General features: G+C 37.0%; 1 protein-coding gene across 1 annotated transcript; it reads right to left on the bottom strand.

The window, feature by feature from the left end:
* Positions 1 to 362: 362 nt before the first annotated feature.
* On the bottom strand, positions 363 to 7710 carry cxcl12a (chemokine (C-X-C motif) ligand 12a (stromal cell-derived factor 1)). The gene is made up of 4 exons (XM_084390715.1): positions 7522 to 7710; positions 5880 to 5997; positions 2995 to 3078; positions 363 to 1513 (listed from the first exon to the last, which is right to left on the bottom strand). Exons 1-4 carry the CDS (start codon positions 7586 to 7588, stop codon positions 1483 to 1485), a joined length of 300 nt encoding a protein of 99 aa, XP_084246841.1. The 5' UTR covers positions 7589 to 7710; the 3' UTR covers positions 363 to 1482.
* Between the last annotated feature and the right edge of the window lie 6023 nt (positions 7711 to 13733).

Below are 13733 nucleotides of genomic sequence, written 5' to 3'. Positions count from 1 at the left end.
GCACGATATATCGACCACCATATCTGTATCGGCCGTTATATGGTCATTTTTAATGTTAACGTTATCGAAAATAAGGTTAAGTGCAGCGCAAGTCTGTCATACAGGCATCATAAAATTATAATGAGAACGTTATAATTGTGTGCTTGGGTCATGGCTTTTAATGGTAAGACTTTTGTTTTTTCAATCAGGCTCTAAATTTAAAAAAAAAATGTTGATTTAGATTTATCGGCCAATATATCGGTTATCGGCTTTCAAATACAAAGGGTTATCGGTAATCGGTATCGGCCAATCTGTTTCCTAAACGTAGATGTGAAATAATCCACAAAATATTTAAAAACAAACCCACTCAAAATAATAAAATCTGATGCTGAAGATACAAATGTTTAATAAATTTGGCATACAGTCATAACCATGTCTAAACACAGAAAACTTTAGGCTCTAGAACTATTCATTATGTAGTGGACATCATCCAGAATCAGATTTTTTTTCCCCGTAAATGTCAGAAGGGATTATAAAGTGCATTGTTATATATATAGGTAGTAATTACGTCAATTAGTTCTGTCTCAAGGTCTACCTCAGATGTTCCACTAACACTGCTTTTTTAAAACATTATCATGCCTACAATTTTTTGTACTTCCAGAACTTGGCTATAAATTCTCCAACCTCTTTTTTTCTTTGATGTGTTTTGAAGCACAACTGTCTCTAATGTCATAATTCTGCTGAGCGTGAATAGATGTTTTTGTACCAACTCTCTATTGGCCCACGAATGCCTTCCAGTAAAGCTAATTACATTCCCCAAAGTCATTCAAAAACTGTCTTGGTTCATGCAAGGTCTAAATAGTTAATATTTGTTTGGCAAAGTAACCCTTTCCAAGAATAAAACAAGTGAATCTTTTCCGTATATGCCATATAACGTTTACAAGTAGTTTATGCTGTTACAGATATCTAAATTATGAACTAGGTAAATACATAACAAAAATCAAGGTAAAAATCAATGCCCTTCTTTTTGTGTCAAAGAACTTGCATGCATATGAATTTTCAGAACTTCATTCCTGCTAATGTGAAGTCACATTTTCTTTTGCATCTAAGATTAAAATTATATAATCAGAGTTTTGAATGTTTGCTCCAAAATACCTCATTATCTCAATGCTGTTCTGCCTAACCCAACATAACACAACAAACAAAGGAGCAAACACGACTCCAAAAATATCTCTTTACTGTTTTAAGACGATATAAAAAAACATTGTATATACATATCATACGTAAAAAAAAAAAACACAGTCATACATATATAATTGCACTTGGCGCTAACAGAGGAGACTACATGGGTGGTGATGATGGACTGGTGGTCTTTTGCTGAGTCATTTACTGGGGATGCATATTTGGCAGGTTAAGTGCTGGGTCAGCAAGCATGCCAGAGGTCTACAAGGTACATATCTGTGACGGTGGGCTGTCAGATTCCCGGGTCATCTGGCAGACTTCTTAGTTTGACTGTTGTTGGGCCTTTTTCATTCTGAAATGAAGAGACGCAAAATGTTACAATGTGACAAGTCACACACCATCATTGAACTTATTTGATTACATTTATTTAAACTCGTGAATAGTAGCAGGACATTTTTAAATAGCCTTTATCTCCACAGTGATTAAAACAATAAACCTAAATTATGCTTCTGGCAAGAATGTAACAGACATGTCTGCACTTTTTATAGGCAGTTTCTATTAGTAACTGCATGTAGTTAGTTTTAATTGGGCTGAAGCTGCCACTATTGAAAATCTTCTAATTTCAAGCTGAAGCGAATTTTTTTAACTACTGTAAAAAAGTGATCGTTTGACTTAACTTAAAAAAGTGAGGAAACCGGTTGCCTTAAAATTAAGTTAATAAACTTAATGTAATTGAAAAATTGAAGTTATTTGGAATTGTTGAGTTTGGCCTAAAGAAGGCTTCCAGTACTTAGTCGCAAAATATTAGGTTTGATAAGTTTCTTAACTTTTTTTAAATTACTTTTTTAAAGTAAGTCACATGACCGGAATGTCTGAGCTGTTTAGTAGCTCATTGACCAGAGGTGTTGCAGATGGCAGAAACCTCCCTCACTACCTGCAGATGTACAACTTCCTTTTTCACTTATTGAGCTGTACTAAAGACCGCACAGTATGTGCTCATTAGCGTCCAGAGACCATTCATGGGTGTTCAGCCTCAAGGAGCCATCGTTCATCTCTTACTACGAATGTTTTGTTGTGCAGACCGGACAGTTCACACTTTTCTACCCCTTTAGACAATGCTTTTTGTTTAAGAGGTAGAAACACACCAGTCAAGGCAGCGCCTATGGTTTGCCATACATCCATAAGCTTTCTATTCACCCACCCCCTCTCAAATTCAATCTTCCAGCTAGCAGTGAAATGAAAGACGACCAGTCCCATGATCTAATACATCAAGCTCATGATCAGATGTGGGAAATGTCTTTCTTCTCATGAATTCAGAACAACAAAAGCTTGTTTTACTTTGTTTGGACATTCACGATAACAATCAGCGGAGGAACTTTTAAAGGCAAGGCCGCAAAAGCCTGAACATGTTTTTCATTAGCTCGGCAGTAGCTGCTAATCTTGCACATCAACTTTAGAGAAATATTTCAGAGCACTATAACCGGACAAACACATTCAAAAGAAATCTGAGAAACAAAGCGGGAACGGCTTTTGTGAGCATTTAGAGATGTGTGAGATACAAAAAAGACCAGTATTTTAAAGTGCGGGTGACTTTTTGTCAACAGAGACTACTACATAAACTATTACACTGAGGCTTTGATGTTTGATGCGATACATCATTTTGTCTAATTTTAATTTGTCTAAAAGTCTAATTTGGTTAATTGGAATTGACTCTGCAAGGCAAATATTGCATTTGTGAACAATGCTATAAAACAAATTAAACATTGTGGCCCTGTATTTCCTCTCCTGTTTCTCCCATTTCTCAGCTCCTGTTTGTCAAGAAGGTTTCCTTACTTGTTCAGGGCATTCTTCAGGTACTGTTGCAGCCACTTGGTCTCTGGGTTAATGCACACTTCCTTGTTGCTCTTCAGTTTGGCACTGTAGGTGAAAAGTGTAAGTTTTCATTATATCTTGTTCGAATCACGGTGCTGAAATTTGAACTTTTTAGACGTTCAAATTGCAGTATAAGCAAGCAATCATTGCTAAGTATAAAGCTCCAAGAGCCCATTGTGAGCAGATTTTGAATGCAATACAATAGAAACCCCATAGTCAGCATCAGCCATACAATAGCAGAACAGTTGTGCATTCAAGCTCAGCCAAGCAGTTGGTTCTCAGTCACTCCTCTCTCTAGTAAGTGATATTACACTGCACTCTCTCATCACCCTAGGTATTCTTTTCTTGCATCTGCATTCCCTATTTCCCTACAGGTCTTAACAGATTGTCAGATTGTTATCACAATCTTCCTTGTAGCTCTCAGCAAAAAGATTAGATTATAGGTGTCTTGTCAGCACAGGTGGACCATTTGTTTTCAATTGTCTACAACAGACACAAACAAATCATTAAACTCTTTCCAATGTAAAGTAAAAATGAATCAAGTTAAAATACCATTTTTTGAATTTTAACGACAAAAAAATGTTGGTAACACTTTACCGTAAGATTTCATTAGTTAACATTAGTTAACTACATTAGTTAACATGAAATAATAATGAACTGCACTTCTGCATCATTTATTAATCCTTGTTAATGTTAATTTCAACATTTACTAATACATTATTAAAATCGAAAGTTGAATTTGTTTAACATTAGTTAATGCACTGTGATCTAACATGAACAAACAATTAACAGCTGTATTTTTAATAACTAACGTTAACAAAGATGAACTAATACATTAACTAATGTTAACAAATGAGACCTTATTGTAAAGTGTTAACGGTATAATATTGTATTTGTATTAATAATAGAAATTAATTTATTACATAAATAATTGAAACTTTTTAGAAAATCGATATGGATTAATGTAGTAATAATAATAATAGTAATAATTATTATTATTAGCATCTTGTTTTAATTCAAATGTTTACAAAAAAATGTTTTATACATTTTTGTCTGCTTTGGATGCGCGTGTTGTTGCTATAAATGCTTACTATGAAAAGTTATTTAAACCCAGGGTTTCTGGCATACATTATAGTTCATGTGATGATTTGGATGTGATATATATATATATATACACACACACACACACACACACACACACACACACAAACAGGCGCACACATCTTTGTGGGGACTCTCCATAGACGTAATGGTTTTTATACTGTACAAACTGTATATTCTGTCCCCTTACACTAACCCTACCCCTAAACCTACCCATCACAGAAAACTTTCTGCATTTTTACATTTTCAAAAATATATAATTTAGTATGTTTATTAACCCATTTCCCTCATGGGGACCGCTGGCTGGTCCCCACAATGGAGGTGATCTCAGGTTTTACTATCCTTGTGGGGACATTTGGTTCCCACAATGTAATATAAACAAAAACACACACACACACACACACACACACACACACACACACACACAAACGGTCTGCTGAACTTCGCAACTGTGTGAGTTGTTCTCATAATCCTGTGAGTAACACATTCCTAAAGGAGCCACAATGAACGCCACTACATAATATAAAGTACAAAAAAAGTGTGCACATCCCAAACCTTAATTGGGTTCAGGTGCAGGACAAAAAGATGACAATCACTGAAGTAAGAAGAGTAATGTCTGCACACTGAGTTTACAGCTCCAAAAATATTTATTAATAAACAGTGCAACGTTTTGACCGTTATTAATAAATGTTTTTGGAGCTGTAAACTCAGTGTGCATTTTTGGATATTACTCTTCTTACTACATGATGTAAATACTTGAACAGTTGATGAGGATGAGAACATTCTTCTGAGACAAGATTAGCTTTAAAGTAAGTGTCCACTATCATCATATCGGTATCATTAAAGTAATCAGTTCTTATCTTCAATTCACAGATCCCCTCTAATTTGGTTAGCTCACTCTTTTGAAGTAGCTGCAGTTTATCAGGGCCTGGCATTTGTTGGTGTATCTCGATCTAGTCAGCAGGAGTTGGAGAGGGTCTGGACTGCGAACAGCAGGTAGTAATTACCTCACAGCAAGCCAAGGCCAACAGCAAACACTGGTAGATAGTGTTACCAGCATCACTCATCAGTGCAGATTTGAAGTATCAAGGGCTCTTGAGCTTTGGGATTCAGGTTCTGATCTGCTCTCCAGGGCTTTGCCAATGGCTTTTGTGGCAATCGTTTGCCGGCTTGTGATTTTTGAGTCTAGCCAGCTGTTTTTATCTCGCTGACCCTTTGACACGGTTTAAGTCTTTGTTTACGCCTTGGTGAGCGTTTATGGTATGGAAAATAAGTGACATTTGTAATGGAGTTTGACAAGCCACTGCCATTAATCTTTGTTAAAAATCCAAATAGAGCAGCTATTTTGAACACTTCACTCAACAGAGGTGAAAACATACAGGGAGGATAGTTCTCATCAGCATGCAAGGCTATGGTGTGTGACTAAGCACGTCATTCAAGCCCTTTACATGTGTGAGAAAGAGCTTGAAGAGGAACTCTTTCGGACCCCTATGATGCTGTTTTCCTGTACAAAATACAAATGCATCCATGCTTAAAGGTCCTACCCCCTCCTATAGCATTTCCCGCTGGATGTGTGCAATTGTGAGAGCCTGTCCAACGGTATAATGCCAGACAGGGGAGGCCAACTCCTGGCCCATTCAGCATCCCTTCAGTATTTAGAGATTGATGGGGTGAAGTGATGTGTTTCTGGGTCATGAAGAGCTGCTGAGCGAGTAGGAAAGAGAGAGTTTAGAGAAGATACTCACATGACTTGGAAGGGGCAGTTGGGTGTGTGGAGGAACTTGAGCTCGCGAATGCTTCTCTGTGGGACAGTGTTGACTGTGGAACGGCACCAACATCTCTCTACCAGGCTGATGGGCTTGGCTGGAGAAGAATTAAGAGAAAAAGAGAAGAGAAACTCAATTCAGCTGTTGCTGCAATTCTTGTAATTCGGTGCATGTGAGCGTTGGATGAAATCATGATGAATAATGATGTTTGATGAGAAAATGCAAATCACTTTCTGCCCTGCAATTTAATCTTGAGCTCACACCACATGCGCTTTGTAAAAGAAAACAACATCCTTGACTAAAAACGAAACTTTGGTTTAAATTTCTAAATCCACTATGTAATCATGCTCTAGCCTCCAATTCACTATTGCAACACTCTCTAATAACAACCAGCACAGTATTCAGACTGAGGGTGCATGTTCCTCTATTGGCTTTTCTATGAAAACCGAAAGTTTAAACGAGATTCATTTAGCAATGCATATTTATATTAGGCCTATATTACAGGGCTATGATATTGAATGTTATGCACTCTATAAATTATTATGAATGAATATGCCTTTGAAATTCAGTGTATATTATTATAGGGTATATACAGAGGTAAGTGACATTTTAGGTGCATTTATAAAGCACTTCAAGTGAATAGATTTGATGATAAATGTTTAGTGCACTCATGGTTTAACCTATATTTTAGTTAAAAAAAAAAGTATTTAAGTGGGCATTGCTATGCTGTATGAACTGTAACGTGCATGCACGCACATACTTGGACGCTGTTTTAATAGCCTTCACGTTCTTGCACATTAAAGCGAGTGATTTGTATGACAGCGCTGGGATTATTGTTCCATTTAGCTCAGACCTGTTACTCGCTCAAGGAAGCAGAGACTTAACAGCTCGAGCAGCTTTACATTGTAAGTGAAGACGGCACGGTGCATGAACGCTAATACTTTAACGGACATTGCCCACTCACAAGAGTCCAGAGGTGTAAATTACCTGCGACTTAACGGAGCTCTATCCACTTTAGTCCACTTGTAAAATGCTAATGACATCTCTAGTAATCTATTTTCATTGTGATGTAAACGCGCAAACCATCGTTAGAGCCGCGCGCACTGGCTCGATTGAAGTAAAGACTGGCGCTATCTCTGCGGTTCTGTTTTATCCTCTAATTTGTGAGTAATTAAGAGAAAACAAAGAGGGCGACAAATACACACATTAATCAACGCCGTGCCAGAGCCTCTCTTCTCTCCCGACCGCATGCGCGTCAGTCTGTTACTTACTATATTTGGAAAAAATCACGTGCGTTTATGAAGTTGAAATATCAAACCAAATAACTTACTTTTTTTTTTTTTTTTTTTTTTATTATGTAAAATATATATATTAATATACATAGGCATGAAGTTAGCCTAAAAAAAAACCTTTTACATTTAATTCACTGTAAATGCAAATGCACTGAAATATGCGTCGTTTCTTACACATGTGTACGTTATAAACCGAAAAATATGTTTAACTTTGCAATAGTTGCATCGACTGTTTTTATGAACGAAATTGCATAGTCGCCAAATAGTGTGTCAAAACATGCATCTAAGCTTTATGCACAATGCAAAGTATCCATTAAACAATAACTCACCATTTGAAACCGGTGCATGAATGACGACCGCCATCAAAGCGAATACTACGATCACTTTCAGATCCATGTTTGCAGTGTGAAGAAGAGATCCGCACAATGTAGAATCCAGGAGCAACTGTGACAGCAGCAACTGTGTCTCTGAGTTAAATTTGCGCACAGCCTCTAGTCCAGACACCCTCTCCGACCCCCCTTACCTTCAAAAGGAGAAAGTGGGTGTTCCCACGATTATTTGTCAGCTTTTGGCACTGCAGATATCCTCTATTCTGGCATCAAATTAAAGTACTTACTTTTTCTATCAAACAGATATATTTTTTTTATTCATGATTTATTTAGTATTTGGAGTTTGGTGATGGATATTGTGCATACAAAAACTTTGGGCCAAGATGTGAGCATGCATTTATAAAAACATAGTTCAAAACATGCCAAGTTCTTAGAAATGCAAAAACATTTATAATATTTTCAGCACATTTTGATTTAACAACAAAGTGCTTTCAGTCTAGGTTACAGATTGAGTTACATTTCTTTTATTTAAAACAGTATTGCTTTACTGCTTATTTTTAAATAACAATAAGCCATTCAAACTAGTTATGCCAAACCTTTTCAAGAATTTGAGCTTTTAATATACCTTTTACCGCTTCTGCGTAGTTACGCTGTGTAGACAATTTTCGCCCCACAAAAAAAAAAATAATCATAAACTAAAACCATTCACCACAGAAGGGTTGAATTTAAGTCATTTGTATGCATTGTATTTCTTAATGTATTTTTAAATAACATCCATGATTAATGATGTCTTTGACCTTTACATTTCTCAAGTCTTTATCTATTTACATTGTGCATTCAGCGTTTCATTACCGTGCATTTCTTTATTTTGCCAAATTCAGCCACAGAAACCACCAAATTATTCACAGAGAAGCCAAAAGTCTGCATCTGTTTGCCTTTAGTCACGGTAAACTCTAAGTTCTATAGACTGAAATAGCCTAATTTACATGAATACAAATTCACAGCTTATCTTCATAATGACGGTTTTGGAAATTAATAAATTGCATCCCTTGTATTAGCAAAGCAATCAAATAGTGATGCGAAACGTAATTAAAATAAATAAATCAGTGTTATTGTTCCATCTTACTCTTAAAAGGAAACAGAGAAAGTGAGAAATGGAAAGCAAACAATTAGTTTTATATTGGGCCAGAATTTTCCACCAAGCCTTCCAGTTAAATCAGAGTGGGGTGACGTGGATGGGGAGGGGGTGTATTAGTGTGTATAACAGGACACAGATGTTTTCTCAGTTTCCATGGATATAGCTGTGCCGTGCTAGACTTTTGTCCCGTAACGAAGCTCCAGTGGAGAGGGGAGAGTTCTCGTGCAGAAGGACTCAAAAGTGGCCCGTGTGTGCCAGTGCAGTGAGAGGTACACGTGTTGGCACGCATTTAATCACTCTCAGTCAATTACTTTAATAAGTGATGGGGCAGTTGAGACTTTATGCCAGACTGACTTTTTTGTGCCTTTCTGCTTCAATCTTGAGAGCTTTTAGCTTTTCGTTTGAGAAAATGTGGGAAGGATTTGAGATGGAGAAAAAACAACATTGGACATTATTTTATAGCTTTTAAATGTTTGTCTCTATTATCTTGCTGTCATTCTAAGTTTTCGTCACTGTGTGTTTAAACAAACTTTTTAATGCCTTTAAAGTCTTTGAGTGCTCAGCTTTCCTTTCTTCAAAAGCCCGGAGGTGAATGCAGATGTCATTTTACAAGGTGCCACCGGTGGGAGAGTTCACACCCACCCTGAGATTCTGCAGGCACGCTCCCAGTTGGCCAGTGGATAACAAGAGATGGAAGTAGAAGTTTTATGGTTTTCACTTCAATTCTAAAGCCTCATCAGATCAGCAGCCCTGTATTTATATTTATCTGCATAACTCAGTATCTAAACTCTCGGGCAACATCTGAGGGAAGATCAAAAGAAAACAAAGCATGTTGTAATTATGAATTAGCTTACTTTTTTTTCCTAATCTCATTTTTTCTCAACCTTTTTCCCACCTGTAGGTTATTTGAATGCTTTTATTAAATGTAAATCAATCCAAATGATCTCGTAAACAGTTTGCGCCATAACATCCAGTGTAATCTTTAACTAGTCCACTCAAAAATATTGCATTTTCAGCATTTCTAAACATATTTGCAAACATAAAAGGAAGCTGTCAGAGAAGTTTAAGGCATTAGTGCATTTAGTTCTTTGGTTTATAGACCAGCTGTGTGTTTTTGAATAATAGCAGATGGATTTGCTTTGCGATGGTAATATGCTGGTTTAGTTTGCATAGAAACAGTCTAACTTTTTACGGTGCAGATCTCATGAGGAATGAAGTGATTGTACTGACGTGGGTCAGCAGAATGAACTGATCCATTGTATCTTTAAGAATAAATTTGTTAAAAAAGATCATCTTAAACTGTTAGAACCTCATTACTCACATAGAGCATTTCAAAGCCTCAGAATAGGAATATTCATTAAGTAATTTTGGATTAAAGCTCATTAACCCTTTCGATTATCATTTGACTGTAATGAGGGGAGTTCCATTTACAAGAGGTGTCAGGTCATCCTCAGATCTTGCCCCGTCCTAGTTGCCCCCCACATGGAGGGTTGGGGCTCTTGCTGTGGAGCACCTCTGAGTTAAGTAAACATGCAGCCAACAGGGGAAACCAGAAGTGTTATCACTGACACGAGAAGAGCCTTCTAGGGTCTAAATCTAGCCCGGCAGACTCCATGCCCCCCATCCGCCTGCAGAGTGATGGAGTCCCACCCAGACATACCAGCCATCAGGGCGACCATATCTATGTCAATATTGTGTTTAACCAATTTTTTTTTGTATTGAAACAACTCAATTTAGGTTGCTTAGGTATTTAATGGCTAGGGTATTGTTTCAATCCTGCTTCATAGTAATGGTTTGGCTAAAGGACATAAATTTTTAAATGCTTTTCTTTACACCATGTTGATTTGCTGTGCAAGTTGTCAATCTGGCAAAAAAAAAAAAAATCCCTGTATAGAACTCATAATGAAAGTGACACATGAAGGTAACCTATACTCTGTATTTGTCCTCTGTATTTAACCCAGCCAAGTTAGTGCACACAGATTATAGGAGCAGTGAGTAGCAAACCATGGACACACACACCCGGAACAGTGTGCAGTCATTTTTGCTGTGGCGCCCAGAGAGCGATTGGGGGTTAAGGGCACCTCAGTCTTTTCCTGCAGGTATTGAGAATCAAACTCAGTCTGACTCTCTAACCATTAGGCCACGACTGCCAAAAAAAAGCAAACCTCTTAAAAGAGTACTATGATTTTTGAACCCATCATCAAATTTTTTGTTGTTAAATAATAAAAAAATAGTTCCACTGTAAACCCTGTTCCTAGAGGGCTACCTTCCTGCATTCTTCAGTTTCAACGCTGCTCCAACACGCATACCTTGAACACCTGAAAGCTGGTTCAGGTTTGGTTGATTAGGGTTGGAGACCTCTGATCTAGGGGCTAGTTGTCACACTTTTTACATTTGCGAACCATTTTTTTTATTTTACATTTATGTGAATATTTCTCACATTTTTGAAAGATAGTTTCTGTGTAGGTAAATTTCTAAAAAGTCTTAGAAAAAACTGTGGAACATTATTGCACAGAAAAAAGTTACATACACAGGCACTTCTATTTATAGCCTACAGTATAGTAGACATTTCAGCTCAATTTAAATAGTAAAACAATAATGAAAAATTCATAAAATTCGTTAAACATAAAACGTAGAAGGCAACAAAAACATAAACCATTGTTTTGACCAAGAAAAATAATTAGAATTGTTTTATACTTTATACAAATTACAACATTTGTCACCTTGCCTAAATGAAAATGTAACAAAATGTCTGACTTGACATTTCTGAAAAATGTCCTTGTTTTGAAAATGCAGTTCTCTTTTTGGTTAAAATCTATCTTTGTTATATAACTGTCTTTTCCCTGAATTTTATTTTTTTCAAAATGTGATGACAATGGAGAAATTGTTCAGATTTAAGACTGTAAGGTGTTTGAAACGACACAAAACACCTGTATATTTTTTCAAAACCTCAGTCACTGAGATCCTACCCTTGTGACAGCATCTCCATGTGACAACTAACCCCGGTCTTCCATCTTAGGGAGACAGATTGTAAATGTCTCCATGATTTTCTTCCTTTATGTTGGTAATGAGTCACAGGGCAGTGTCGTGAATGGATTCTCGGCAGGATGCCTCTGCACTGTTTGTCCTGTACACCTCGCACAGATCTCTGACAGAGTGAGATGGAAATTAGGGGGCTGGCTGCAGATATGCAGCTCCGAGTGGGACTAGACGACCCGAAACGCTGATAGCTGGTAATTAAACAAGAGGATTGCTCATAGCCTGCAACAGGAATCACATAAGAGCAGTTTTTAAAAATAAGATTCTTGCTCAATTTGTCCTTTTAATAGAATTAGGTTGATCCTTTTAGGTTTTGTCATAGTCTTACGGCTATGAATAGTTGTTTAACCGTAGTGTGGGACTGTGTGCACAACATCTGCTATTGCTCTTTGTGCTAAGAGGGAAAAATCCCATTACGCTTGTCTTTGTTGTTGGCTCTATGGCAACTACAGTTGATGAAGATGAGTTGGGAGGAATCAAATTAGCTGATCGAGGGGAATGAGAGCAAACGGAGAGATCTGAATGCAGATAGAGCAGATGTTTGACACATATTTACTTATCTCACGGCCAGTGTTTGTGCTGACAATCTTCCAGTAGGGATCACTGAAAGGAATATTCCTTTCTGCAAGCAAGCACTCTTTTCCTGTAGTCAGCAGAGGATGAAATCAAAGATGAATCAGATTAGAACAACAATTGAAATTCATCCCACTTAAATGTGCCCACGTGAATTTTGTTTAATTGCAAAGACTGTTAGACTTTAACCTTATGCCATAGCTTTTGTTCAATAGATGTAATCGGGATGTAATCTAGGCAACATGTGCATCTAGCAAGGGTGTAGAGCGGGAAACACTGTCCCACAGGACACAACGCACCGTCTAGGATCTTGCATGTAGCGTTTTAAGTTTAACCGCTACCGCAAAAATGACTATGGAGGTTTGAGAGGACCTTTATGTCACACACAGTCACAAAATAATGGCTGAAGAGCAGACATTTTAAACCTTTGTGTGAGCGGCGGTCTCTTTCCCATCATTGACGGTTAATGTAGAGAGATATTGTTTCTTGGCTGCGGTTTGTGATTCACTGAAAAAATTTCTTTGGTGTCATCCCATGCGAAAAGGTCTCTGTTTCTCCCAGAAGTAAAATAATTTAGCCTGTGTTTACCACACGTTTAAGAAATCACAGTGTATCCTAGACTTGTTGCCTGAAGGTGTGGTTGTTTTATGTTGGTTTTCTTTGGTAAAATCACTTTTCAGAAATTTGCAGTGTTTGTCACATTTCTACAGTCTTGCGATTGAACTGGACCTTTTCTGATAAGGTTTATGCTTAAAGGGATAATTTCCCCCAAAATTTAAATTCTCTCATCTTCTCACCCTCATAACTATTTTCCCCCCTGTGGAATAGAAAGGTTTAGAATAATGTTCCTTCTCAAAGCCATTGAATGACTTTAGATGCCTTCAAATATAGCGCATTTACACTACACTATATACTGTTCAAAAGTTTGGGGTTGGTGAGAATTTTTAAAAAAATATTTATGAAAGAAGTCTCACCAAGGCTGAATTTATTTGAACAAAATACAGTAAAATGCATTAATATTGACTGACTGGATACATTTTAAATTTTTGAGGTTAATCACTTAGTCTTGGGGTCTTGCTTACGTTATATTGAATAGGATGGTGGGGATATTCTTTAAAGAATTTACTATTTACGAAGAAAAAACTCATATTGGTTTAGAATGACATGAAGGTGACGAAATGATAACAGATTATTTATTTTTGGGCAAACTATTCCTTTGAAGGAGGCAGTGTATTGTTGTCACATCAATGAGAAATACCACTAGAGAATTTCATGTTGAAACAATCTTTATCCTTTGAATTTTGAGGCCAATGTGTAAAGCCGACAGGATTCATAATTTTATATAATGAAATGAGTTTGAAACAACACTTCTTCCTTGAAAACGGTGGATTTATTTGAATCTCCAAAATATCAATTGTATAATTTAAGCTTACGTAAAGCCTTTTGGCTCGATGATGTGATC

Source organism: Rutilus rutilus, assembly GCF_951802725.1.
Source record: "Rutilus rutilus genome assembly, chromosome: 20".
NCBI lineage: Eukaryota > Metazoa > Chordata > Actinopteri > Cypriniformes > Leuciscidae > Rutilus > Rutilus rutilus.
The sequence above is the reverse complement of the archived record's forward strand: the minus strand, read 5'-3'. Positions and strand labels throughout refer to the sequence as shown.

Excerpts from the sequence above, each read along its gene's own strand:
- cxcl12a (XM_084390715.1), bottom strand. The coding sequence starts at position 7,588 with ATGGATCTGAAAGTGATCGTAGTATTCGCTTTGATGGCGGTCGTCATT. Across the intron at positions 5,998-7,521 it reads TCATGCACCGGTTTCAAATG|CCAAGCCCATCAGCCTGGTA; the intron begins GTGAGTTATTGT and ends ATTCTTCTCCAG. Across the intron at positions 3,079-5,879 it reads AACTGCCCCTTCCAAGTCAT|TGCCAAACTGAAGAGCAACA; the intron begins GTGAGTATCTTC and ends TTTCACCTACAG.